The following is a 26,891-nucleotide window of genomic DNA, read 5'->3' on the forward strand; positions in this document are numbered from 1 at the left end:
CCTAAATAACAAATCTAAAACTGCTGAGTATGTTTAAATGTAATATGTACATGGAGATTACATCCAGATGATATATTTCATAGACCTATGCTAAAAAAAATTAACCATAACACTGCTCCTCTCCCCTTTCCCTGTGGAACCTTTCCATATGCGCTCCCAAGACTGCTTTAAGCAGACTCTGAACATATCCCAGTCTACGGAGAAACACAGGAACAGAATTTTCTCCCGTGTTTAAATCATACCTGTGATGCCATTCACATGTCGACATTTTATTTCTTATAAATTTAGGAGCAAAATGCATCTTCTGTATCCCACGTTTTCCCGCGTACATTTCTCTCAGGTATTTTCCTTCCAGTTCTACATGATTGCTGGGCACACGGCTCCGTGCCCAGCCCAGGCCGGGCTGCAGGGCTGCGGGAGACCCACAGGTGGCGATGTGCTTAAAGCACACCTGGGCTGCGCCTGCCGGGCCGGGCTCAGCGCCAGGCAGTCCGCGGGCAGGCGGCCGGGCAGCATTCCTGCGCCGGGGCGCTCGCTCGTTCGGAAGTGCTGCCGGGAAGAGTTCCGTGTACCTGTGGGGGCACCGCGCCCGCCCTGCCCTGCCTGCGCCGCACGGCACGGCCCGAGCGCTGCTGCCGTCCGGCCAGCGCTGCATTGGCTGCTGCTTACGTCAGCGGTCTGGAATCAAGAAACTCCTGTTAGGAAGTTTTTCTGTCTTTTAACAGATCCCGGGAATGTGCCCGGGAATGAGGGGGCTCCGCCGCTGCGAGCGGAGCGCGAGGTGACAGAGGCGCGTGTGTCCCCTGTGCCGGGCACCAGCGCCCGCGTTCAGGAGCACTTTGTTATTCCGGGGGTGTGTTCCTGCGATTCGGGCTGTGCTTATCCTGTGTGCTGCACTTAGGCCTCACACGCGTGCAGTTAATACGCAGTGGGTTTTCCACAGTTTTAAGCGTCCCAACTGAACATTACTTGTTCCGATTTGCCGTCATCCCCGGGTTTCTCCCTCAGAAACGCAGCTGCCTGTCCTACTGCCGAACAGTGCCGCCAACTGCGGCTCTTTAACCCACCGAACCTCCACTGGGGCGGTCCCCGCGGGCCGTGCCCGCCTGAGTCCCGCAGCGCACTCCCGCAGGGAATGTTTGACAATCGGGGGCTCGACACGGCCCCTGGGCCCACAGGCCGAGCCGGGCACAGCCCGCGCCGCCTCTGCCCGCCCAGGCGCGGGACCTCAGGACGCGGTGCGGGCACCGGGGCCGGACGTGGCCGCGGGGGGCGCCACGAAGGCGGCAAGCGGCGGCTGCTGCGGCCGCGCCTCCCCCTGGCGCTTCCCCCGGCCCGGCGGGGCCGCGGCGGCGGGGGAAGCGACCAGCGGCCGGGAAGGGCTCCGAGGGACATCGCCGCCCGAGCGGAGCAGGACTGCCCTCGGGGACAGCGAGGACGAGCCCTCACCGCCAAGTTTCTCAACTGGTGGCCGGGAGCTGGCGGGCGGGGCGGGGCGGACGGTGCCCTCACGGCCGCGCGCCTCCCCTCAGTGCCCAGGCAGACGGCGCGGCCAGCGCTGCCCACCTGACTCCCTCCTTCCTCTCCATTCCCCTCCTCCTCCTCCTCATCACCCCCTCCCTTCCTCCCTTTTTTTTTCCTTTTTTTTTTTTTTTTTTTTTTTTTTCCCTCCCCTCTCACTCATTCCTTTGTCTTCCCGGGGATTGGCAGGTTTTATTATTCCGCCTGAACAAGCCGGGGGCGGATTGGCTGCGGCGGGCTGACGAGGGCGCCGAGCCGGAGTGTAGTTGGGATTCTGCTCTGTCAGTAACACATGTGTGAGGGCAGCGGGCACACGCGCACCGTGCGGGCACACACGCACTTGCAGCCTCACGCTTAGACGGGCACAAGGGCCGCCCCCCGCGCCCCGCCAACGCCGCCGCCGCCGCAGGATCCCGGCAGCAGCTCCGCGCCCGGCCCCGCTCAAACTCGCCGGTCCCGCCCGCTTCGCTGAGGCGCTCCGGCGGGCCGCGGCCGGCCGGCTCCGCGCCACGGGAGGCTCGGGAGCCGCCGCAGCCCTGAGAGGGGGCGGAGGTGGGGGAGCGGGGGGAAGCGGCACAAAGTGAAGCCACATTGCCAAACTTGCCCGGCGATTGCAGCAGCGAGCGGCGGCGGCGCCCTGCGTGTGCGGCTCAGCGGCGGGGACCGAGCTCTGCAGCTTCCCTCCCGGGAAGCGGGAGCTGGAGGAAGGACCCGGGCAAGCGCCTCTCATAGCAATATCTATATTTTTCCAGCCTAGTCTGCCCCTTGCCGGGCGGGGGGCTGCCTCCAGCCGGCGAGAGGGCGAGCACTGTGCTTGTTTCTTTGCAAGAAGACCTCTTCAGGCACCCCGAGCGGCGCTCCCCGGCCTTTTGCAATATAGAGGGGAAGCAGGTAAGAAGTGCCGGTCGCTCCCCCGCGTTTCGCAGCGTTCGTGTGCGCGGTGCCCGCCCGCCGCCGCCGTCCCGCTGCCCGCCGGGCGGAGGGGCGCGGAGCGGGCCCCGGGCATTGTCGCGGCCCCCCGTACAAAGCCTGGCGGCGGCCGCCGCTGGAGCGCCTTCCCTTACCCCCCTTCCCAGCTGCCGCCGGGAAAGGGCTCTGCCTGCCTCGGCTGTGAATGGAGGGGACGGGGGGGTGGCTGGGTGGGGGAAGGCTGGGGCACCCGCTTCCCCCGTAGTAAACACTGTGCTGAAACAGTGGCAGAAAAGATCAAAGTGAGCTCTCTGTTTCTCTCCTCTCCCGTTCCCTTCCTGCCCCACACACAGTCTTTTGTTTCAATCCAGGAGAAATTCGGTGAATCACCTAATTAAAACCAAGACATGAATTAAGCATCCATTTTTGTACTACAAATTTCCAGCTCTCCGCTTCTCCCTCCCTTAGTCTCCATTTAAAAAGCACCAGAGACGCTGTTAAAAGGGGGGTATTTTGCCTCCAGCTTCTAGCTCTGCTTTCTATTTCACTGACTCCTATCCCAGGACCAAAATTGCTTGGCTCTGTAATTACTAGAGTAAGCCTATTTAAGTTAAAAGCTTTCCCCCCCCAACTCTAAATGAAACTTGATGAGGGCCCGTCCTTAGTTATCTAGGGAGTCACTTTCTGGTCAGTCCTCTTGATTCATCTTTTTAGATTTAATCAGCATTAAGGTATTGCTTGTCCTTAAGAGCTTTAGCTTAATGGGGTTACTGGATGGTTTTCTCAGTGTAACGTTTCCCATTTTATATTTATACATATTTGTCTTCGACAAAGACAGGTTAAGGTGGTGGCATGGAGCCTTTTTCTTTCTTTCAAGAAATCTGAAGTGATTTAAAGCATAGGAAAACGGTTTAAAGACTCGGAGCAGGAAATGCAGATTCATTAGGCTGTAGCTGGAAACTGTAACAAAAGGCAATTCCTTGAACAAATGCATCAGAAATCAATTTACATAAAGGTACACGATGCGTTCGGATAAATGCAATGCTAATGGCTTTTAGAGTGGTTTTCTTTCCAAAGTCTCGGGGTTTTTGTTACAGCTTAATTGGTGCAGTTCTCCTGGTTTATTGTGCGGTCACTGGACGTACCTCCAGGTACTCTTTCTGAGGAAATGTGTGTTTAAATCGGCCTCAGTTCTCCTCCTGCAGCCGAGTTGGGCCAGTCGCAGGAAAAGTTCGTCCTCGCTGCTCTGGACGTATCAGTCTGAAGGTCCTTAGCAGATAGCCAGATGCCTCGGCATGAGCACATACGGCTTACAAAGGACAAAGACAAAACATGCTGCTTAATTGGCAGTAAATAACTTGATCTTTTTATAGTATAAGTGACTAGAGGAACACCGGGAGTTTATTGGACCCTGGATTGAAGGCAACAAATTAATCGGTTTAGAGTAAGCTTTATGAATTGATTCCTATATTATCTCTCGGTTGTCCTGCTTGCATAAAGCATTTATTAGAAAGTGAAAAATGCCCTTAGTAGCAGTTTCGGGAGCGGCCAGAGTAACCGCAGCCGGAGCGATGCACTTCATTACTCTGCTGCTTTCCTAGGGTCGGTAAACTTTTTTTTTTTTTAGTAACAAAGCTTTAGCATTTAAACTGCTGATCAAGGGCAGATTAGCGAGACAAAAGTTGAGTATGTTTGTGTAGGAAGTTAACAGGCGTCCTAAAGTTCAATGATCTATTATTCGGGCCAGTGTCCTCAATCTGGAGTGTTTTCTCTGGATGTTTTTAATTCTCCAAAATAAAACTACAAAAAATAAAATCCCAAGGCCTCGAGGGCCGGTCTGGAGCCCCTCGTTACTGCCCTGAGCCTGCAGAGCCTCTCCTGGACTGAAAAACCAGTTTCACAACTTTTTTTTTTTTTTTTCCCCCTCCACTCTTCACACACTTTTTTTCATAAGCAAAACAAACCCCGGGACTGTTCCTGACTTGTGAGCTGCAGCTGCACAAGCCCGGAGCGGGGGGGCGGCGGGTTGTGCTCGCTCTGCCCCCCGCGCCCGCCGCTCCCCGCCAGCTGCGCGGCCGCGCCCCCGCCCCGCGGCCCGGCCCGGCCGCCGCTGCCCCGCGGGGCCCGGAGCGCCGCTGGCCCGGCCCGGCCCGTTCTGACCCGCCCCCGCCCCTCTCTCCGCGCAGGCCATGGTGAACCCCGGCGGCAGCGCGCAGCCGCCCCCGGTCACGGCGGGCTCCCTCTCCTGGAAGAGGTGCGCCGGCTGCGGGGGGAAGATCGCCGACCGCTTCCTGCTCTACGCCATGGACAGCTACTGGCACAGCCGCTGCCTCAAGTGCTCCTGCTGCCAGGCCCAGCTGGGGGACATCGGCACCTCCTGCTACACCAAGAGCGGGATGATTCTCTGCAGAAACGACTACATCAGGTGAGGCGACGGCCAGGCCGGTGAGGACAGCTTTACTCCTTTCTCGCTGCCTTTTTCTTCTTTTTTCTCTTCTTCCCCCACCTTATTTCTCGTGGTGGGTGTCCGCAGGGCAGAGGGGTGGGCTGGCTCAGGATGGCTCCTTCATTAGGAGAGAGAGACGTGCGGGTGCGGTTGTTAGCGCCTAGCCCAGGGCGAGTTGCGACTGCCAAGTGGAGGAAAGAGTTGGGGGGGCTGAACGACGACTGTAACTTTAAAGTGGTTTGTCAGCACAAAACAAGTCCTAACTAAAAATAAACAGCAATCAGAGAGGCTAAATTAATCTGCTTTGTTGTAGTGTTGAAGGAGAAGTGTGCATATCTGAACAGTAAATGTTAAAATCGTAGGGCTTAAATAAGGCTGTGGCAGAGGTGCTAAATAATGAAATGCCTGCCTTTAGTATCTGATTAATTATGATATTTACATAAGCACCTTTAAACTCCTTTGAGTGGAAACAGAATGACTCATTCTCTCTTCTCCTTGTGAAAGAGCTGATTAACCATCAGTTGGAGGGCCACGGATTCTACTCATAGGAAAAAAACAGTGGTATGATGTTTGTCTCAACATTGTTACAGAGAAGCTTTGAACTGGTATTTCTCTTAACTTCCAGTATAGACAATGCAGGAGATAGCAGAGGAGGTATATGCTCTTGCCCTTTATTTCTTATCTCTTCCTCTTTTGAAGCTGTTTGCTTTAAATGCCACAGATTTGGGTAGGGGGAACTAAGCCTCACTAATCTCGCATCTGTTGGGGTACAGTAAGATTATGCAGAGTATCTCTTCCAACAAGTTTCCAATATAATTAATAGAAAGAATTCATGAGGTCAGGTGCCTGTACGATCTTTTCAGGTGAACTCAAGCTACTTAAACTCATTAATTTAAAAGGAGGCATTTTGAAGGATTACACATTTAATTTGAGTAAATGGTTTGATGGACTGATGCACATGAATGCTTCAAGGAGGTGTTCTGTTTCAACATTCAGTAATTAAAAAAAACAACAAAAAAGCCCCATACCTTCCCAGCATCACAGAAATGCTTAGTTAAAACAAATTGTGTTCTGTTTAAATGCTTCTGGCTCCTAATTAATGGTAAATGTCAAGAGTTAACCCAGGATTTACTTTCTTACTGATGGCCAAGAAGTTCTGCTTTTTTTGCTTTTCTGAAGAAAAGACATCCCTACCAAAAGCAGCCATCAAATGTTACAAGTTTGCTTATGCTGTAAAACTTGGATTTGAGAAGATGTGGATTGTGCACAGAGACCTCCTTAGTTAAGAGGATGGAGTTAAGGTTTGGTTACTCTGGTAGTACAGTTTCTGACCTGGTATGTGGCCGTGGCTTCGTGTAGTTAAGTATATGAAACAGGTCCTGTGGTATGTCTGAGCAATTGAAGCCATAGCTTTGCTAGTTTCTGAGGTATTTCTAGAGAGAAATGCTAAAAAATCAGCACATTGTGGGTGCACAATGGTGCTTTTTGGTCATCATCCTAGGCAGCAAGCCTAAGCCTGGCAGAATAGTAATTAAATAGAGCAGAACGGTGTTAGGGGAAGAGTCTCGTTTGAAGTGGAAAAATTGACACTACTGTTAAGATGCACTGAATAGTACGGATTCATCACTCGACCAACACCATCAAACAAACCCTCATGTCTGATTGCTACTAATTAAAAAGAGAAGATGCATCCACTGTGTCCCAGAGGCAAGTTCAGGCAAGCTTATCACAGTCCTCTGGTTTTGTGTTGCCAAAAATTAATACTCGTTTATTTTAATGTAGGCGATTATGAATAGGATGCTTTATCAGATGAGGGGTTTGAATTGATCTCCTTGTCCCATTGCCTGACTTCTCTTTAGATCTGTGTAATTTGACTTGCAAAAATAACTCTGACAGATGCTTGCTGAAACTTGAACTGGACACTGTACACTCAAGGTGGGGTAGGGTGGCCTGGTGCTACCAGAGCTGAGTTAACGTGGAGCTTTCCCGCTGGAAATGGACTTTGCAGGCCTCCTCGTGGGTCATGCTGGTGTGAGCGAAGCCCTCGCCCTTCCTGTGTGTGAAATGGTCACATTTGGCTGTGGAGGCAGTGCCACTCTGCCATCGAGTCTCTCTGGTTCCCCTCTGCCATGCTTCTCCCCTCTCAGTTTTCTGGCGGGCGCTTGTGGTGGCGCGTTCTCTTCTCCAGGCAAGAGCCACGGGCACGGTTCTCAGCCGGAGGCGCGGGGCACGCGGACACGACTGACAAAATGGGAGAGAGGATCGATCGGCCCGGCAGGCGCCAGGTGAAAGGGACTTGACTCCTTCGGGCCAAGACCACAGGGCCATTTATTAATGAGCTTTTTAGCTGTCTCAGGCTGTACGTGGGGTTATTTGTTGTTGCTTAAACAACACCACACTCCCCTTTCCCTCCCTCTCCCCCCCAAAACCCGAAAACAGATTGGGCGTAGAGCTACAGCTGCAGCTTTCATTGAAGGCCAAGGTTCCTGGGAAAAGAGGGAGGTGAAAACCCCGGTCCGTTCGTCTCCCTCCCCACGGCGAGCAACGCGCTCAGGGAGGGGAGCAGAGCGCAGCCCTCCCAACCTTGAGATGCCAGATAAAGCAGCAGCGTGGCAGCGAATCCGCACAATTAAAAGCTTTAATTAGTGTCTCCTCCATTTTCTCTTAGTTCTGATAGGTTTTATCTAATGAGATCTGGTCGCTGGCTTAGATCTGCTCGGAATGACGTGTCCGAAATGAATGAGAGCCGCGTCGCAAACAAAACATTTAATTAACAAAATTGGCCTCTAAGAGAGAGCAGGGAGTGGTGGGGAAGGGGGAGAGGGGGAGACTGCCCGGGCGCCTCTTAAAGGGGCAGCGCCCGGTGCCCCTCCCCGGGCGGGCGCTCGGCGCAGCGCGGCGGGGGCGCAGCCCCGGGGCGAGGGGCGGCCGGACCCGGCCCCGCCGCGCTGAGGCCGCTCCGGGGAGGGGGCCGCCGGCAGCCAGTTCATTTCCCTGGTAATCAGCGGCAAGCTGCTATATTCAGGGAATGCTGTCCCTTTAATTGAACAGGCTAGGTAATTAAATGGCACTTTTCCAATAGGACGTGCTAGGTAAATCTAATAGTTGGTTATTTAATATCACTTTGAAGTCTGCCCACTCAAGCACAATGACAGCACAGGAGCATGTGAACTATTAGCTAGGAAAAAAAAAAAAAAACAGGATCTCAAAAATTAATTAAATCGCATGCAATTTAGGGGGAACGTTTATCTTGATTTGTCATAACAGAATTAATTCAAGGCCTCCAATTCACTTGGGGGCAGATCTGTTACTCTGAATTAACCAAGCGTAATTTGGCTGGTTTTTTTTTTTTTTCCTTTTTTTTTCTTCCTCTTCTCTAATGCAGCACTTGCCATTATGCACAGCCCCCCTTTTAAGTATCAATAGCTTCTGGTGCTTTTAAGGTGCTTGGTCTCTAGTTATTCTGAAGTACCTTTAATGGACTTCGCTTCAGGCGTAATTTCTGTGTTGCCTTTCTTTGTTACATTTAATATAGCTGGTGCAGAATTTAGATTAAATGCGGGGAATGTACAAAAACACTGATTCTTTCTGGATCAGTAGGTCTGGATGTGCATTTCTCTTTGCTAGGGCTTGGATGTATGTATGTGGACACAAATGTGCACCATGTCGTGCAAGAATCAGAGTGCTTAAATCTGTCTCCACGATTTTGGAAAGCAATGGAACCTTATTTTGTTAGCACAAGTTGCTAGAGACGTGTTTCTGCTGATGCCGAATTTTGAGCAGCAACATGGGAAACTGGGTTGAGAAGATTTCTTGCTGCTTTCATTCCCACTCTCCTATAGAAAGTTCTGAAAAAAGTCCCACCAACAAAAAAAAAATACTAGAATCATTTGGGGGTGCAGGGAATGCTGTGTTGGAACCACACAGTAGTTAATTTAAGGTGGCTCAGTAAAATGCTGCTAAGTGCAGAAGAGCTGCCTTGTCCGTACGGGGAACCTCTTGATGTTTGTGATTGATTGCATTGCCCAAATGTTGAAATATTAATGACCTTCTTGGACTGAGGACCCAAAGAGGAAACTGAAACCAATTCTGTCATCACAATTAAAGAGTCCCCTGGCTTTAATTAGCCTGACCTGGGGTATCTCTACCCATTGCTGCAGTTAAAGAGAAAAGAGCCCATTAAAGTCCAGTCTGAGACCGATAGCTACTTAATTGAGCACCTAAAGCCTCAAGCCTTTTAAATCAAATACTGTCCTGGACAGTCCCCCTGGTTAGATAATTAGCTCTCCAGCTTCCCAGAAACCATGCAAAACAACTTTTTCAGTAAAGAATAGTTAATGTGGAAGACTTCCTTTGCTGGTAAAGAGAAATAACATTTTTTTAAAAGATAAAACTTCTTCCTGTTAATGGCATTACGGAACAAAACCATTCATAACAGTAGAGAAGGAAAAATAAGTTTAATTTTCTTGGTAGATAAATAATAATAAGCAGCGGAAAGGTGTTCTGGCTTTGTAAGTAATTTTTAGAAATTTTACTAGAAGATTCAGCTGAAGTGTCTTCCCAAAGTAGAGTTATTCTGGGAACATGCCTGGGGAAAACTTAAGATATGTGGAAAGCCTCAGGATTAGTTTGACTCCGTTTATTAGAATTCACAGACATTCAAGGTGTGGGACCACTCTAGTTCAGAGAGAATAGTATAACAAATGAATGCTTAATGAAGACAAGTAGTGCAATGAGATCAGCATTCTGAAAGCTGTGTTTTCAGTTGGGTGGTGCAGTTGTACAGGGGGAAGGGAGGGCTGTGAGAGAGAGCTCACCACGTTCAGATTCTCCTGGACATCTGACATCATCTGTCCATCTTCACCCTTCTACCCAGCAATGTCCTTGCTGCCTCCCTCTTACTCGGGATTGTTGGATCTTTGCTCCAGAAATGTAGCAGTGCCTTCTGCCTTGTCTCACAGCCCTTCCTGTGCACTGTCTCTAGTGCCAACTTCATTACTAACGAAGAAAGAAGAAAAATGCATATTGCAATGCTTTGCAAGTAACCTCGTTGTGTCATTCGGAACTGGTCCTGGTTTGGAAGATGCCCTAATAGGGGACCTTTAGTTTCCAGCCAGTGCAGTCCCTTTGGCGGGAGGTCCTGACAATGTATTAGTTCAGCTTTCCCTTTGTAACCGCTGTGATTCTGCAAGAACGTGTCAATGTGTCGTGGATCTCAGACTAATTAGTTTTGAAATGGAGTTTTGATTGAACTCTTCAAATCGATGCTGCTGCAAAATTTGTTTCTCAGCTTCCTATTAAAAGCCATCTTAAGGGGCAGTTTTACTACTCTCTCTGTCGTTCAGTCGATACATTTAATAACAACTTACAGGCTATTTTCAATAAAGTGGCGACAGCAAATTAGTAGTTTGAACATGACAAGCCTCCTCTGCAAGCTCAGATTCTGAAAATTCAAAGCAATTATTTTTATACAGAGGCACACTGCAATCATTCAGATTACGGGTATTCTGTTATAATGCATGTCCTAGGTTGACACAAACAGAATTTTATGACTTTATTTGGACAGGAAGGAGATGCAAATATTAATATTTATTATGACACCAATACGCTAATTTGTAAATCCTATTACTGTGTTTTACATCGTGCAGAAAAGTGGGTCTGTGACCCTGCCAGCTAGTTCAGTTTCCTTTTTTACTGTAAAATGAATTGTGGTAGTCTTTATAAATATTTGTGTCTATTAGAGACTCGCGCAAAAGCAAATAAAGGTTTTTCTAATTCTAGCTGAGGCAGCCTGTAAAAGTAGAACTCAATAATCATTACTGTATTATATTTTGAATCGATGTGTTGTGCCTTTAAATGGATTTGAAGAATTATGTATATATTTTTCTTCACCACTCTTCTGCCTATTCCCCCCTCCCCCCACTGCGTGTGCCCCCCCCCCCCCCAATGGCAGATGTTGTGGTCTCATTTGATTGCATAGGAAAACTGCAGTGATACAGCAAACACCCAGAGAGATATGATGACAAATGGGTCCAGATCCCGGTAAATTACTTTCTGCTCAAATCGAAATTTCATTCAGTTTGTTGCTAGCAGAGATGAAGTAATCTAAATTGTGGACTCAGGAGCAGATAGAGGGAAGTTGGAGCAAGCATTTCATTATCAAGAGAGAGAGAAGGTTAGGATGAAAGAGATGAGCAGAGGCAAATCTAAAGTGTTGACACCATGATTGAAAAGGTTAACCCATACACATTATATATCAACCTGGATAGCAGAGAGTTTCTAATGGAAACTCTGCACTGATGGAGGTTTACTGGAGTTTCAATACACTGAGCATGATGTCTTCTTAGATATACAATCAAATCCTCTTAACCCTTTTGATGACTCATATCTCAAGATATGATTAAAGTACAAAAGAGTTCTTCATATAATTTCAAGGACACAATGCATTTAAACTCCAGTCATGAATTGTATCTTTTTTTTTTTATGATGAACCCAGTAATCTGATAAAATGTGTGTAGTACAGAATTGTTTGTGTTTCTAGAGGTGTAAGTCAATATTTCTGATTAAATCCTGTGTAACCACATCCAAGGTAAGGTGAAGCTACCAGTTGTTACACAAAAATATACTTTTTCATATTATGAAACATAAGCAAGTTGGAAGATGGGGGTCAGAAGTCTAAAATAGTTGTGTAATAAACCATGGCAGTGATGTGCAAAAATGCCTAGAGCCTTTTGTGTATTAAATTATTCACAATCATCACCTCTGTTTCAGGTTATTTGGAAATAGTGGTGCTTGCAGTGCCTGTGGACAGTCCATTCCTGCTAGTGAGCTGGTTATGAGGGCACAGGGCAATGTCTATCATCTTAAGGTGAGGGTTTTTTTCTGTGTACTTTTATTTTTAGTAGCTGATTAGTACCACTTTGCCTCTTTAGTGTAAAACCTGCATCTGCTTATGAATGAAGTGCAAAATAATAATTAGAAGAAGGAGTATCTAGTATAAAGCTTTCCTTAGCGCATGGCTTTGTTCCCTCGTAATCGGTAAAACTCTGCTTGAGTTATGTACTGCATAGTCCCAACAGGTAAGACTAATGCCATATTTGGAGATACTAGAAACCAAGCAGCTCCATATCTCAACTGCACTTGCAGTCTCTGAAGTGTAATTTTCAAACCTGCAGCATACTTAATTTGTGCTGTAGTTTCACTTGCTGTCTCTTTCCTTTCCCAGTGTTTTACATGCTCTACCTGCCGGAATCGCCTGGTCCCCGGAGATCGGTTTCACTACATCAATGGCAGTTTATTTTGTGAACATGATAGACCTACAGCTCTCATCAATGGCCATTTGAATTCACTTCAGAGTAATCCACTACTGCCAGACCAGAAGGTGAATACTCCACAATTACTAATAAGCTTTCTTAGAGCTAAATGAAGATCAATTTCTTTTCATTCTAATAGTGGACATTCCCTGCCCCTGCAAAGAGACCTTTAAGTAGCTGAACTTGCCTTAAGTTATTTAGGTACAGGGTGTGGGGAGAAAATAGTAACCCTTTAAATATGACATACAGGGTGAGTCATTTTATTTTGGTTTGGGCACGTGCATCTGTACAGGTGTTGAGCTCCTTATGTACAAAGCAAAATAGAAAGCATACATTAATACAAACTTTTAAGAAAGAGAAGTATTTTATTTTATAATCTTGAAATTAAGGGCTACAAGGGAGCAGGTTTCTGAGGGAGGAAAATTAGATCCTTTAATATGGAAATAAATGTCTTCTGAAGAGAAGGTTCCTGGACTAAACTAATGTATTTCATTTTAATACTAAGATTTTAGTTGAGGAAGCATGCTTGGGTACTCTTTCAGAAGTACTTTCTTGCCTGTTTTGTGTGTCATAACTCAGATTTTTAAAACCAAAGTGCCATTTCCTTAACGTTCCATAACACTGATAGCTCAACTAGAGATTGTGTATCTCTGTGGTTGATAGTTTCGGTTTCTAGCTGAATGAGTAAATAATGACTGTACAGATCATAGAGTGAAGAAGAAAAAAAATTTCTGATCAACAGTTGTCTTGTAACTCTGAAACTAGATAGTTTTAGATGTATTTTAATCTTCTTAATCAGTCCTAAAGCTATGCAAGTGAGTGCATTTTGATAACTGCTGTGCCTAATTTGTAACAATTACTGTCAACCTTGAGTTAAGAGACTGTTCATTCCACCCTGGTCCAGAAAAGAGTGGATGTATGACTCTTGCACATAATTTTATTCACATCATATTTCATACTGATTATGTATTGATGACATTGATTCATTTACTCTTTACAGCGCCACTTGCATGGATATTAAATCTTATTGACCACAGATGAATTTTAATTTCAGATTGGTGATAGATTTTTCCATCAGCTCTGATAGTATATTTGACTTTTTCATCATTAACCCAGGCAATCACACAGCACTGAGTTATTGCAATGAAACAAAAAGTGCACACTTCAGTTGGTAATTCTTTATAGATTTACAATAGGAACTTCATTAATGTCTGTAAGGATCACAAAAAATAACATTTATCTGCAAGTAGGAATTTGGAAGATTAAAAAAAAATCTGGGACAAATGCTAGGCTGATCTATTCTGTAGTGTACAGTATATTTTGTAGAGCTTTTAGTGAGTGGAGAAGTGTGTCCGAGAAAACAGAAACCGCTCTTTAATTTACTTTTTTTTTTGGTTGTGTTGTTACATTTCAATATCTGTGTTTGCTTTTTTTTTTTCTGTGCATAAATTTACTGATTAATTTTAAGTATTCTTTCAAGTCTTATACAATGAATGTAATTACATCAAAATATAAAGCATAGACCTTTTTTATTTACTTAATTTGTCAATCGAGGTGATGAGAGAATTGAGTACAAAAATGCTACATAGTTAGGCAGAACAAAGATAATTAAGATTGGAAGAGAATGTGCAGCCTCTTCTCAAGGAAGTACAAATAGAGTTAAAGATTCATAGATTTATACTGTTGTGAATTTTAATGAAACAAATCTGTAATATAGACTAGCTAGCAGTGATTCTGTTAAATGAATATTTATAGGTATCCCATTTCAAAATATAGGTAAAAGCATTCATCTTTATACACTGCAGTAAAAGGTTTACCATTCTGAGAGTGGTTTATCCACTTGTCTTCTACGAATGTAAAGTTTAATGTAACTTTGAATAGGTGTCTAAATTGTCATTTAGTTTTATCAGTTTCTTTCTCTGCCTTAGCAAAACATAAAAATGATTTAGTTGCAATAAAAGCAGCAGACATGATGAGGAACACAGAACATGGAAAAGAGAAGCAGAACAGGACTGGGCTTGCAGAGCTTGTGGCTGTAGGAACCTGGTGGGAGTAAATGCAAGGAGAATGGTGAGAGCAGGTTTTTGTGAGCTCCTGCCACTCACTGGTAGTGGCATTGCTGGGCCAGAGCTGAGGCAGGTGAGCAGCTATTGGGGAGAAAGTTGAGGGGACATGTAGTTTGAGGGTTTTTTTCTTTATAATACAATCTCTAGAAATTGTTCTACCTTCTCCTACTGGTTTTCAAAGTGAATTGCAGAGCACCGAAACTCCAGAAAACAAACACAGTTAAAAGAGATAAGTTGATAATTCATGTATTTGTGAGGTTTCTGGAAATTTGGAAGCTACAGGCGCAGTTGCTAAGAGAGTTATGTTTTATATTTTGCTTTCAACAGTCCAAAGATTTTAACAGTAGAGATGTTTTCCAGAAAGCTGCATGTATTAGGGCCACTGATTAAAAATATTCTTCCACTGTAACAGATACTTTTTATTAAACATTACAGATCAATCATTTTCCATGTTAATCTATCACTAGAGATTACAGAGATAGCAGAATATCCACAGTTTTTTTTTTTTTATTTGACCAAAGAGATTGAGATACTCTCAACATTAAAACCCATTTTTGTTGTGCATATAAGGGTGACAGTTATGAACTTACTTTTGTCTCACTGCAGTGTGCAGGTGACTGGTGCAGGCAGGGATGGTTGGATGGCCTAATTTGGTTTAAAAACTTGGGAGTTTTTTTAAGGAGGCAAATGCAGGGATGTTTGCCATTCCTGCCTTTTGCCTCCCTGAGGCAATTCACACATGTAAGTTATAACTTCCCATCACTTGCCCTGTAGTTTAAAAATCCCTGTTTTCTTTAAACTCAGTACTGCTTGCCTGCAGAGTGCAAACTTAGTTTGTGATGTCCTGTGTGCCATTTCATTTGAAGGGGCTGTATTATCAAGAATTCTCTCTGCTTTTTTTGTACTGGTAGTATTCCTGTAGTATTTCTTGTTTGCAACAGTATTACCACCTACTAAAAGTGTAAATTTTCCACCAGTTGGCAATGTTTGTAACAAATGCTTGTCTTCAGCCTCTGTACTTTTAAATAAAGTATGAGTTACATTACGTCTCTTAGAGAAGATCTTAAAAATCTTCTAGTTTACGTATCACTCAACAATTCCCTTGTAGTTACATAATTGGTGTTGTCTGTGTCCATAGTAGAAGATATTTGATGCTCATTTATTAAATATGCTTGCTGGCTGCTCCCTAATCTTTGTTCTGGACAGACAAATTACCTTTCTCACACTGAGCTTCGGCTCTGGGGAATTAAACCTCCAAGCCTCTACTACTTTAATTAGCTTGAAAGTGGGGGGTTGCAGTTACTAATAGACCTCAGGCTTTTGGTAACTTAGAGAAAGGGTGAAAAAAGAACTTCCTGGGAAGCGCAAAATGTCATTTAAAAGCCATAAAAATCTAATACATATTATTTCATTTTGGTAATTGCAAACAGATTGTATTTGAAGACTATGGATGATCATTCCTATTTTATCCATGAAAGTTTAGATTTTTATTGAGTTAGACACTTTTAATTATCACAATTCATTAACACCAGTATGAAAGCACATGTTTGACTTCATATATTAAAATGTTTATGTAACATTAACTAAAGTACCAGATGAGGAATTTAAATGGGAGGAGGGAATCCTGAAATATCTATATTTAGCTCTTGTGCAATGCAGCATATTAACCAAAGTTGCCTTGGGAGGATATTGGCTGTACTTCATATTTGCTTTACACACTATTTCTTCCAATTACAAGATCATATTACTCGCTTCTTCAAAGGCATGGCATAATGGTTCTTCCCTTTCAAACACGGCCCAGAAAAACCACCTTATTCACTGTATGATTTGTTACCAGAAAGTACACTTATTTCTTGTTGTATTCTCTCTTTTTTCCATGTCTGCTTGCTTTAGTAGTGGAACTGTGAAAAATGTTTGGTTTTTGCTATTTAAAGTTGAAACGTTAGCAGTATGAATGGACAGTGTAGAAAGCCTTAATCAAGGCACAGTTGGAAAGTAGTCTAATGAAAAAGAGATTAGTGAATAGGGAAAAACAAAAGCAGTCATGTTGTAGTTTCCTATCTCAAATTTAGCTAAGATACCCATTTTTATTTCTTACAGGTCTGCTAAAAGGTCAGAGTAATGCAGAATGCGTGCCTTCATCTCAAATTTTGTTCATCACAGATGGATCCCATGTCTCCAAGTAGACAAGTCACCTTTGTAGCTAGCATCAATGCCAGCTCCATACCATTGCACCTTCTTTATTCTTGATTGCCCTTCCCACATTTATTGGTGTATTAAAATGACTGAATATGAACATTAAGGACTCCATGAACCTGGGCTAATGGGAGACTGTAGAGAAAATGAAAAAAGATCCACCGGAGGACATCTTGGGGGGTGGCGGGTGGGGAAGATGACTAATGAAGCTAATTAAAAGAAGCATTGAAATCTGCTTTCTACCCTCATTAACAATTAGCAGGGCACTGGCCAGTTTGTACCCTGTGTTTTACCTTAACAACATTCTATTTGCTCTTTGTATATTTAAGTGTTGTAAGGAAATGTGTTTCAATCAAACTGAACATGAGATAAAGATGTGGCTTTTGTGATATTCTATCACAAACACTTTTATTGTATCTCTGTAAAATACAATGTATGTATGCATGTAAGTGTTTTTGTCCTAATGTTGCTACTTCCCATGGCAAAAGAAAAAAAAAAAGGAAAAAAAGTCAGGCTCATAGCAGCTACTGTGTAGAAATTTTCACCTACTTCTAATTTGCTGAATGAAGAAAAATCTTTTATTTGTGATATTTTCAGAGACATTTGCTCTAGTATGGTGTATTTAAATAATAAAAAGTAAAACAAAACTGAGTATGGATTTTAGAAGCTTTGCTTTTTTTTTTTAATTACATTCAAAACATTCTGCACCTTCATCTTTCATAGCCGTTACCTTAATTGTCAATTACCTTTAAAAGTAGGTTTTTGGTTTGGATTTTTTCTTTTGTCTTATGCCAGGAAAGACTCTGCTAAACTACTTGACCGTGTTACTTGTGGCAAGGATAATGAGTACTACTTCAAAATTATGGGTTTTTTTCCATGGAGATTCTTAATTCTGGTTACAGCAAGTACATTATAATTCCCATTGCAGTGAATTACAGGACACACAGAGGTACTGTGGTCTCTTTCTTTCCAATTCCTTCTGTGTAAAGGATGTGCCTCTGTCTCTGAGCATGCAAGCATAAGAGGCTATGAATGTACCATAAGAGGTCAAAAAAACAGAAGCCAACGAAAGGTCTGTACCTCATGCAGAGCACTAGGATTGAGTATTCATGAAAAAGAATACAATAGCTATTCTGATCTGAACAACATCAAGTTGTTTGCTGGGGTGAGACTTTAACTTTTCAACACTGATAATCTTAAGGAAAGAAAAACCTGTTTCCTGGGCTGTTTCTGAGAACTAGCTGATCTCAAAATGTGATCTGTTCTCTGCAAGCAAACAAACAAAAACCACCTCCCCACAAAGCAGCAAAGCCGCCTCTAAGCTTAGAAAGGGAACAACTTCATTTTGCATGTTTTTCCCATCAGCTGTTTTGTGGTAAATCTGTGCAGAATACTTTTCAGAAAAAAATCTGACTTTTCATGTTTTTAGCAAGAATACTAATGTGGATCTGTGGCTGTCCACTGTATGCCTTCAGTCAGGAACCTGCAAGCAGCAACTCTAGCTCTGCTGCAATTCAAAGCAAATCAATATTAAGAAATACTCTACTTTTATAGGAAACTAATACATTCATAACACCTCACTATTTTGTTTAATTCTTTTTTAGAAGGTGTTCACTGCTCAGCTTCTTGGTTATGGAGTGAGCTTGACTTATTTTTGTTGTGATGCCAATACACAAAAAGCTGATTTACAGATTTATCTGTCTAAACAACCAACAGCAGATATTTTTGTTTCAGATTCTACTTCGTGACCCCTAGTATATTGGAGGGCTGCCGAATTTCTTCTTTTAACACTTCAGTGCTTAAGGAAGAAGCACTGTTTCAGAGAAGAGAAAATGTAGCAATGTGTAGTATCAGACAATAAATACAAAAGACTACTTGCCTAACATATAAAGCACAACATAAATGACTGACACTATGTATGACTTTTAATTAAATGCACTTGTGGGTATTTTAAATAAGTTTCTAAGCTTTTTGATCTGGCATTAAAGTCTTCAGAGTCCTGCAAATTGTGCTGCTTCAATATCTTTGAAAAGACACTTGAAGTCATATGAATATAGAATTCAAGTATTAGTGAGACTGTAGACATCTTTTTATATTATTTCAGTATAAGCACTCAAGGTACAGTGTTTAAATCTAACACGTACAGATTTTTGGTTGTCCAATATAACCTAGAAGTGCTAAGAAGATAGCTAATAACTTCTAGTAAGTAATGTAGTATAGCATTTAGTGATGTAGAGGTTGAAGTTCATTAACAGCTTTAAATAAACTATTATATGACTCATTTGTAAAGCACAGCTACCTATTTAATAGCTTACTTTAAAAGCATTTCTTAAGTTGCAGACCTATAAGATTACAAATGTCACTCATGTTAGAATAATCCACATGCAAGTGATGAAGCCTTTGCTTTGATGTGCTAAATTGCAGGAGGACTAATGGAGCTATGAATATACAATAGAACATATTTAAGTAGTATTCTTGCTTTAGGTAAAACACTTTCTTGAAACCACAGGCATTTCACACAATGAAACAGGCTGTAATGGGGACGGTAGATGTGGGCAGAAGGCTACTGGAAACACTTAGATTTGTCCTTATGTGAAAAATCACTTCTTTTTAAGGAGATCTGTAAAGAAAAACACATGTATTTGCTGCAGTGAGGCTGAAATACAGCCTTTGCATTTAGTGCTGCTGAAAAGTCCAATAATCATTCAGTAAGAGCTTCCCTTACTTTCCAAAATGAATGCTGTTAAAAAAAGAATCAAAGGAAATATTACTAATCTGAAATCATCCTCATGAACCTGGATAAAATGCTCTGTCTATACTGCATCTAAACATCTCAATCATATAAATTGTCACTCTTATTAATGAAACAATTTTGTAAAAAGATTGCCCTCTAAATGGGTTTAATGTTTTTACCTATCCAGCTGTCTAGTTATGAGATTTACGCATCCTGGCAGGCAGTGGGACATTAAGCCTTTCCAAACCAAATTCTGTTTGCAACAAGATACTGTCTTTTCAGTCCTACATGATTTATCTTTAAATATTTTAAGAGGTTATGCAGTATCTTATGAAATATAAAATGAGAATGTCTTAACAAAATGAAGCCTATGAAATTAAGTCACATCTTCAGAATATTAACCACACTGAGTTTGTCTCCCTTTTTCCCTGTTAGTTAATACTGATAAAATTTGTATCACCTAACATTAGGGTAAATACTTTAAAAAAACCCCAAAACTCACATACTGGCACAGTATGCCTTGCTGTCAGGGCAGTGGAGTCACCACTCCTGGAGGTGTTTAAGGAAAGACTAGACATGGCACTGAGTGCCAGTCTGGTTGACATGGTCTCAGTTTGAATCTATGATCTCAGAGATCTTTTCCAACCTGATTCTGTGATTTCAAAAGATAATTTCAATTTAAATATTTTATCAAAGTATTTTGCTGGTAGTTGTATGTGAAGTGTGCAGCTTTTTTGCAAGTATCTATTCTGAATAGCTCTATTGAAAAATAAAATTGAGATTAGGAAGTTTATATATATACATTTTTTTAAGTATTACATTTAATCAGTGCGAAATTGTGTTCTGGGTCTGATGGCACTGCCTGAGACTCCTGTACATGCCGTACCAGATAACCTTTGTTGCTGCTTGTTACTGTTACTACCTGGTATATGCCTATTGTCAGTCCAGCTAAGCCACAGACAAGCTTATTGCAATTAAACAGCAATTTGTTTCTATGAAACTGCAATTAAAGTATTACTGATCAGCCATTTTAGATTGGCAGTGCTGTGACTGCATGTTAAACAGAGGAGCTCTCGATTCCTTCCTGCAGTTGGAGAGGCGAGTAACAGTGAGGTGTAACACACTCACCTCTGTCCCTTGTCAAGCTGGAAGTATGAGTCCTTGGTGAAGTGCTCTGATCTCATCACCAACATGCTGAGAGCGATGACAAGTCAGGGCTGATCTCTGTAAGTTGAACTGCAGCTTACAGGACCTGAAGTTATTGCTGTTTCTGTTCCTGTAGAAGCAGGGATGTGTACGCTTCCTACGGGGATGTTTTCAGCTCCAGATTGATTCTGTTGAGAATGGACGGCAAGTTGTGGGCCCCAAGCCAATAACGTTCTGCAGGTCCTCACTTGTTAGAGCTGTGTAAACAGGGCTACTATAGCTCCTTAATCATAACTAATAAAAGACTAGAAGAAAGTAATCAATTACCTTATAAGTTTGGTTTGTTTTGTTTGGTTTGTTTTTTTTTTAATAAAAAGCAGAAGTTCATCTGACACAGTGATTATTTTCACGCTCATACAAGGGATGAGAGTTTAAAGCAATCCGATGGGCTTACCTGTGTGCACCTGGGGTTTGCTGGCAACTCTGCTTGTGATATTCCCGGGAAGCCACAGTGCTCCTCCCCCTAGGCCTTGCAGAACCAACCAGCCACTGCCTGAAGTCTCTGGCCGAGCTTGTACCGTTCCTGGTTGACTTTAAATCTGAAATGTAAATTTTTGTTGCAAATTAAAAACTTGTTTATAAGAACTCAGAGAGGAATTAACTTTGTTGTGGTAATTTTGTTTTTTAATTATCACCATATTTTAACAAAGTCTGAGACATGTTAACTTTAGTTCCTGTATTTTCGTAGAGTGGAGGCTGTAGACATCCTGGTTCCTGCGCCTGAGGGGATGACATCACACCTGTGGCATGCATGAGATAAGCATTGCTTCGTTTAGGCGCAGGTTCTTGTCTCTGGGAGATGTTCCTTGCGGGGGTGAAGGCTGGGGTCCTGCAGTATGGCCCATGGGGTGGGTAATGGCTGCTGGGGAAACTGCACCAGGTTTGCTGGTCAGGTGGCACATGGATAAAAAATGCCACCAGAGCAGATCTTGGCTCCTGGCAAACGGCAGGTAAAATGCCTGTGCTTAAAGCTAAGTGAAAATGACCCAGCTGACAGTAATTCATTCACCCTGCTAGAGTGGTCTTATGTCTGAGCCCAGGGCCTGAAAAGAGCCCTGTTTACTGGAGACAGACGCTACTGTGTTGAGGAGGTTTTTTTTCTCCTTCCTCTGTGAGTATTTTTTAATGAGTTCTGTTGTTGTGTTTCTTTTAACAGTAGTTCCAGCATTAAGCTCACAGAAATATTTTCGGTGTACAGGAGGCTGCACAGTTCAGAGGAGAAAGCAATAGGGTGTAAGGGGGTACTTGGGGGTGGCTCACTGGAGGCTTTTTTTACCCCACTCACCTGTAGCTTGTCCACTGAAGGCCCCTGGAGGAGGGCAATACTGAGGAAGGCTCTGAGGGGGCTCAGGCTCCTGAAGGACGAGTCCTGAAAAGGGTGTGGGCTTTCAAACAGCAAAGCATGCAACCCAAGAAGGCTGGAAATTTAAATAGGTGCTAACTTTCAGCAAATGTAAGCTGAAAGTTTTGTCATATTCATCGTTATAATGGAGAATTTGTAGACCATTTTGCTGTTTTGTTCCCATGTGTAATATCACTCTTATGTTTTTGTGATCATTTTATCTTCTTAAATCAGTTCTCTGCTACATTATTCATCTGAGCTTACAAATGCTGAAGCGTAAAAATTGGGGTTTTTTTAAATATCAAAATGTTTTTAAAAGACAATGTTTTGTTTTTTAGAATTGTTTTTATTTGCTGCTGTGGATTTAACTTTAAAGAACCAAAATCAAAACAAAAACCCTCAACAATTTTGTTGAAACACTCCTAAAACTGTAGCATTAAGACCAAAATTAGGCTCGAGACATGCCTGACCCAAAATAATTTTTTTTGAGAGAGTACAGTGGAGAGAAAATGGACATTTTGAAGAATGTTGTTCTTCCTGGCTGGGTGCTGGCCCCAGTGAAGCTGCCTGTGAGGAGGGTGCTGTGCTGCCGAGCACTGTGAGGTGGGCAGCACCAAAGGAGCCCCTGCAGACAGAGCCTGCCCTGCCACCTCTGCCAGCTCTGGTGAGGGGTCCCCTCTGGTGCCCGTCCCGTCCTTTGCTCCTAGTGGTGCCTGCTGAGCAAGCCAAAGCTCTCCAAGTGCAGTCAGATTCCTCTGCAGCTAAACCAGACAATGCTTCTTTCTCACATTGTTGGAATATAATGTTAATTACGTTTTGAAATATCCATATACTTTTCCTCTTAGGGGATCTTACGAGCAAGGTTCTCACTAACAACTTCTGTGGTTCACCATAACCTCTCAGAATAATCATTGCTTCCATTGAACCTATGCCAGTTGTTTTTTTAAACTAAGTTGAGAGAACGGGGCCTGTATTAATTCTCGAAAGGCAAGAGATTGCCCTGCGATTTGGGGAAATCTTGATTGCTGACAATATGAATAAATGAACAAGGCAGATATTAACTTTACATCTGACTTCAATTTCTTTGAGCACTGAAGAAATGTCCAGTAGGAGGGTAAAAATCCAGCTGAAACTCATAAGCCAGCCATTAATAGGCTAACTTTATTGTGCTGTAAAATCTTCAGCTGCTTATAGAAAACAAAGGGGCAACGAATGCAGTATTTGTCTTTTATTTTTAGAAAAAAACGTTAAGATCAAACAGCCCCTAAAAGACTGAGCTGATATGCATCCCACTTACATATTTTTGGATATCGTCTGATATTCATTTCACTGATGTATTTGATAGGTAATTATATCAGCCATATTGAGATGCTGATACCAAATAGTGGAAGACTTCAGTGTTTTGCCATAAAGCTTATACCCCTTGTTACTGAACTCTCATCGCACTCGAGATCTGCAGCAATCATTTGAAAGCTGTAGTTGGTATTTTTTGTGCTTATGCCACATTTAAAAATTATTATTCTTGCTTCATCAGTTAGTCTTTTTAGCTGACTTGAAAAAAAAAGCATATTGCAAATGAGCTACTATTCTTATTTGTTGTTTTAAGAAGGGTAAGCACTGAAGTATTCAAATGGAACAGATTATACCTTTAATTACATCCAAACAGGATGCTGAGCTGATTTTTCTATTTTCCGTTTAATTGCTATAGTTCAAAAAGATATTGCAAATTTGTAGATGAATTATTTAAGCATAGCCTTCTGGCCTCTGTGTTTACAGGAGAGACCAAACACGGGGGGAAAAAGAAAACAGAATTTAAAGGGGAAAATTACCACTTCCTTCTTTAAGAAAAAAGCTTGAATAAAACATCTTGGGGGAAGTGTTTTACCTGAATAGATATTTTATGCTTCATGGGAGCACCTTGGGACTCCGGGGGATTTGTTTGTATCCCACCAACCACAGCGGGTGCCTGACTCCTGAGGGCCCCCCTGTCTCGTGCCAAGGGTACAAAAGTGCTGTTTCTTCTCCAACCTGCTCCTTGGTGACTGTGCTGCTTCACAGATCCCAGCCAGCCACCCTTTCCACGCATGTGCTTGATCTCCATTCTCCTATGCACAAAATGAGAATAATGAAAGCAAGAACAATTCATCAGTTCTTAAACTAAATATATTTCCATTTTGTTTGCATGTGAATATATCATTCACTGTATATATTTTGAATATGTACAACGATATTACAGCCAGTGATAAATCCTACTCACTTACTATATGTGTTATTTGCTGCAACATTAAACTCAGTAAGAATTTTATATGTAACTTGTACCAAAACTAAATATATTGTGAAATTGATGCACAGTTGTAAACAAGAACATCACTCCCTGCTTCAACATAGTCGAAGGTGGCAGCTTGTGTGGCAATTCTTTTGTAAACAACTGCAGACATTCCAAAGAATAAGCCAGTTAATTACATTTTTAATGATGTTTTTAGAAAATCATATTCTTGGGGGGTGGGAAAAGCCCCAACCTATAAACCAACAGGAAAAGTAAACCTAAAGGTTGTACTGTATAAAGAAATGCTGTTGGTGAAAAACTGGACTCTGCTGGGTGCAGGTCTTTTGCACCCCCCCATCTTATTTTTTTTTCTTTTGCTGAACTTGCCTGTGTAAAGTACTTTTTTATAGCTCTACTGTGAATTCAAAGAAAGATGACACTGGCACAATCTATTTAAGTTTTTTGGTGGATTATCTTATTTCATTATTTTCAATACTGCTAAGTATGTGCTACCCACTTAGAGAGCTGATGCGGTGCATAGCAAAGCTCAAGATGTCCTCTTAAACACACAAAGCTTATGCAGGGCCGTGACACAAGTAGGTTTTAAACATCAGCAGTGTTGGCAGCTTTGAACGGCTGACATGATACAGCCTTGCCAACACACCACAGGTTACAGGGAGAGATCCAGGAAGAAAACGGAACTAACCAGAGTAAGAGTAGGACACAACTTTTATTGATGAAGTTCAGGGGAAAGAGGTACAGGGGGCAGCTGTATTAATCCCATAATAACTTGAAATATAATCAGTACCTTGCTGCAGGGATGGCTAGGAAGGCAGGGAGGTGGAGGTGTCAGGGTTTAAGTTCACAGACTTTCCCAGTTCATTAAAAAGTGAATCAATCAGAAAAACAGGCTGGCTTTTCAAAGGGCTGGCAGTTGTGAATGGGCTTCGGACGTTGGGAGGAACACAGATGGTGAGCTCAGCCTCGTGCAGGGGCTGCTGGAGCTCACCAGCCATTCATTTGAGGAGACGGCTGTGTTTTACCCTGCTCAAGCCAGTAAAATGTGTTATAATGTGCTAGGGGAGATTCTGGCTGGATTCTGAGAACTTAAAAGCTAGGCAGTGTTGGTGCTGTGGGCCATATTAAGGTGACGCTGATAGATGTTTATAAAGGGAAAAAAGTTTTGTTTTATGATTTCTAGAGTGGTGGTTTAACCAGCAGGCAAATGGGCAGAAGGAGTCTGCCTACAGGACCCCTCTTTGTAGGCAGCTGGTATAGTAATTAGCTCATTACTATTAATTTTTGCCATCTCTGGACTGATCAATGATGTATTTTTTTAAAAAGTGGAATCTGTATATCTGGATCTGGCATTTCCTACATCCTTTTGATGAAGCTGGTGTATGTACACAGACCAGAGAACATCCTTGGAGAATGAGCTTACTCACACCCACAGGCACTCGAAGGTTTAGGACAGAATGCCCTACATTTAAATAGGACTCATGACTTTTTAATTACTGCACAGTGCAACAGGGCTCGGTGAGAACACATGGTTGTCCAAACTGGTGTGCTGTGATTGCTCACCAGTGCTATGGGAGTGCATTGAATCAATGGTCTGTAGCTCACCTGAGAATCAGCACCCACCACAGGCACAAGTAGGAACACTGACAGACAGACAGTATTTCCATAGGAACCTCAGCCCTGCATTGGGAAGATGGTATGGAAAGAGCTGTGTCCTATGCAGGCTGAAGAACATCCATGTTAGAAGGCAGCAGTGTCAGTGGGACCTGATAGCTCCTTAGAGGGAAGCACATCCCTCTGTGGACATCTTTGCTGGAATGTGAGCCTGTATGGATCCTGCCATGCTTGCAATGGGCCAGAGACTGCCCTTAGGTTAACTGATAGTTCCACTGATTGCTGGAGGGGCTGTGGAGAAAGGCAAAGACATACTTGTCAGAATTACAGGTAAGAGAGGCAGGATCTTTTTTTGACATTTCCTTTTAAATAATTTTTACTTTCTAAGATGTTTATGAACAACAACATGAACAACTCAACAGACCTATTATTCAGCAAATATTTCAGTAAATATTTGGCAAGGGCATGTTTTAATCCCACCTGCCCAGCTTCACTGTACATTACTTTGGGCTAGCAAAAGACTTCATTGAATATGATTAGCCATAGCCTGAACCTCTCCATATCTCTACAATGTGGTTTAAAGCACAAACCAGGCTGGTTCCACACTTCTTTTCTTGTATTCATAGGTCTTTCCAAGCACTATCCTAAGCCATAGCCTAAGGCCAGTGAATAGAAAATCTACCTGCTGGTTTAATTTTATTTTCTTGTTTAGTGTCAGTTTCAAACACTTCCCAAAATGATCATTTTTCTAAATGTTAATTTCCTCTTCCATTCTCCTTCATCCCAATGTCTGGCTCAGCCTTGCTTGTGTGTCAGCGTGCTCTGAGGACTCACGTTCAAATGGATTCATCTGGAATGCTAACGTGGCTAGGAGCTGGCACTCACACAGGGCTTGGGGCAGCTCGTAGTGGCCTGACCTGTTTTTACTGAATCAGTTCCAGTTCAGCAGAAGTGGGTCAGACTACCTTCAGCCATGTCAATCCAGAGCTTCAGAAGAACCTGCCACTTTGGCAAAGTGGAAATTAATTCAGCTGAAGAACAACCTCAGAAAAGCAGAGATGGCACTGGCATCTCGTTGGCACCATGAACACCCCCAGCTACAAACATCACAGATCCCCCACACCCTCAGCACCGTTCTGTTGGTGGGGAGGAGCTGGGAGGAAGTTCTGGAGGAAGGGCAGTGCAGCTCACCCACACGCTGGGGCTCCTCAGTGTCCTGGCCTGCGAGGAGGAGCACACTCAGCACTGGGAAGGAGGAGT

At 43.1% G+C, this 26,891-nt stretch overlaps 2 protein-coding genes across 3 annotated transcripts in view; one reads left to right on the forward strand and one right to left on the reverse strand.

Moving 5' to 3' along the window:
• Positions 1–1,933: 1,933 nt before the first annotated feature.
• LMO4 (LIM domain only 4) lies at positions 1,934–17,102 on the forward strand. Of its 2 annotated transcripts, XM_014883904.2 has the most exons (5): positions 1,934–2,412; positions 4,617–4,855; positions 11,648–11,744; positions 12,102–12,257; positions 16,356–17,102. In XM_014883904.2, the coding sequence occupies exons 2-5, from the start codon at positions 4,620–4,622 to the stop codon at positions 16,362–16,364; spliced, it is 498 nt and encodes a 165-aa protein (XP_014739390.1). In that variant the 5' UTR covers positions 1,934–2,412; positions 4,617–4,619; the 3' UTR covers positions 16,365–17,102. The 2 variants fall into 2 exon arrangements, with proteins under 2 accessions (XP_014739390.1, XP_088026062.1); XM_088169936.1 differs by lacking the exon at positions 16,356–17,102 and having other exon boundaries at positions 2,038–2,412; positions 12,102–14,540.
• The window catches only part of LOC148222823 (uncharacterized), a 500,146-nt gene continuing 487,913 nt past the window's right edge, over positions 14,659–26,891 (reverse strand). Inside the window, exons 19-21 of the mRNA XM_088169937.1 lie at positions 23,619–25,922; positions 20,786–20,930; positions 14,659–20,519 (exon numbers count right to left, since the gene is read on the reverse strand). The gene's annotated coding sequence lies outside the window, so the exon portion shown is untranslated. The remainder of the gene's footprint in view (positions 20,520–20,785; positions 20,931–23,618; positions 25,923–26,891) is intronic.

This window comes from Sturnus vulgaris, chromosome 9 (genome assembly GCF_052056855.1).
Source record: "Sturnus vulgaris isolate bStuVul1 chromosome 9, bStuVul1.hap1, whole genome shotgun sequence".
In the NCBI taxonomy this organism is placed as follows: Eukaryota; Metazoa; Chordata; class Aves; order Passeriformes; family Sturnidae; genus Sturnus; species Sturnus vulgaris.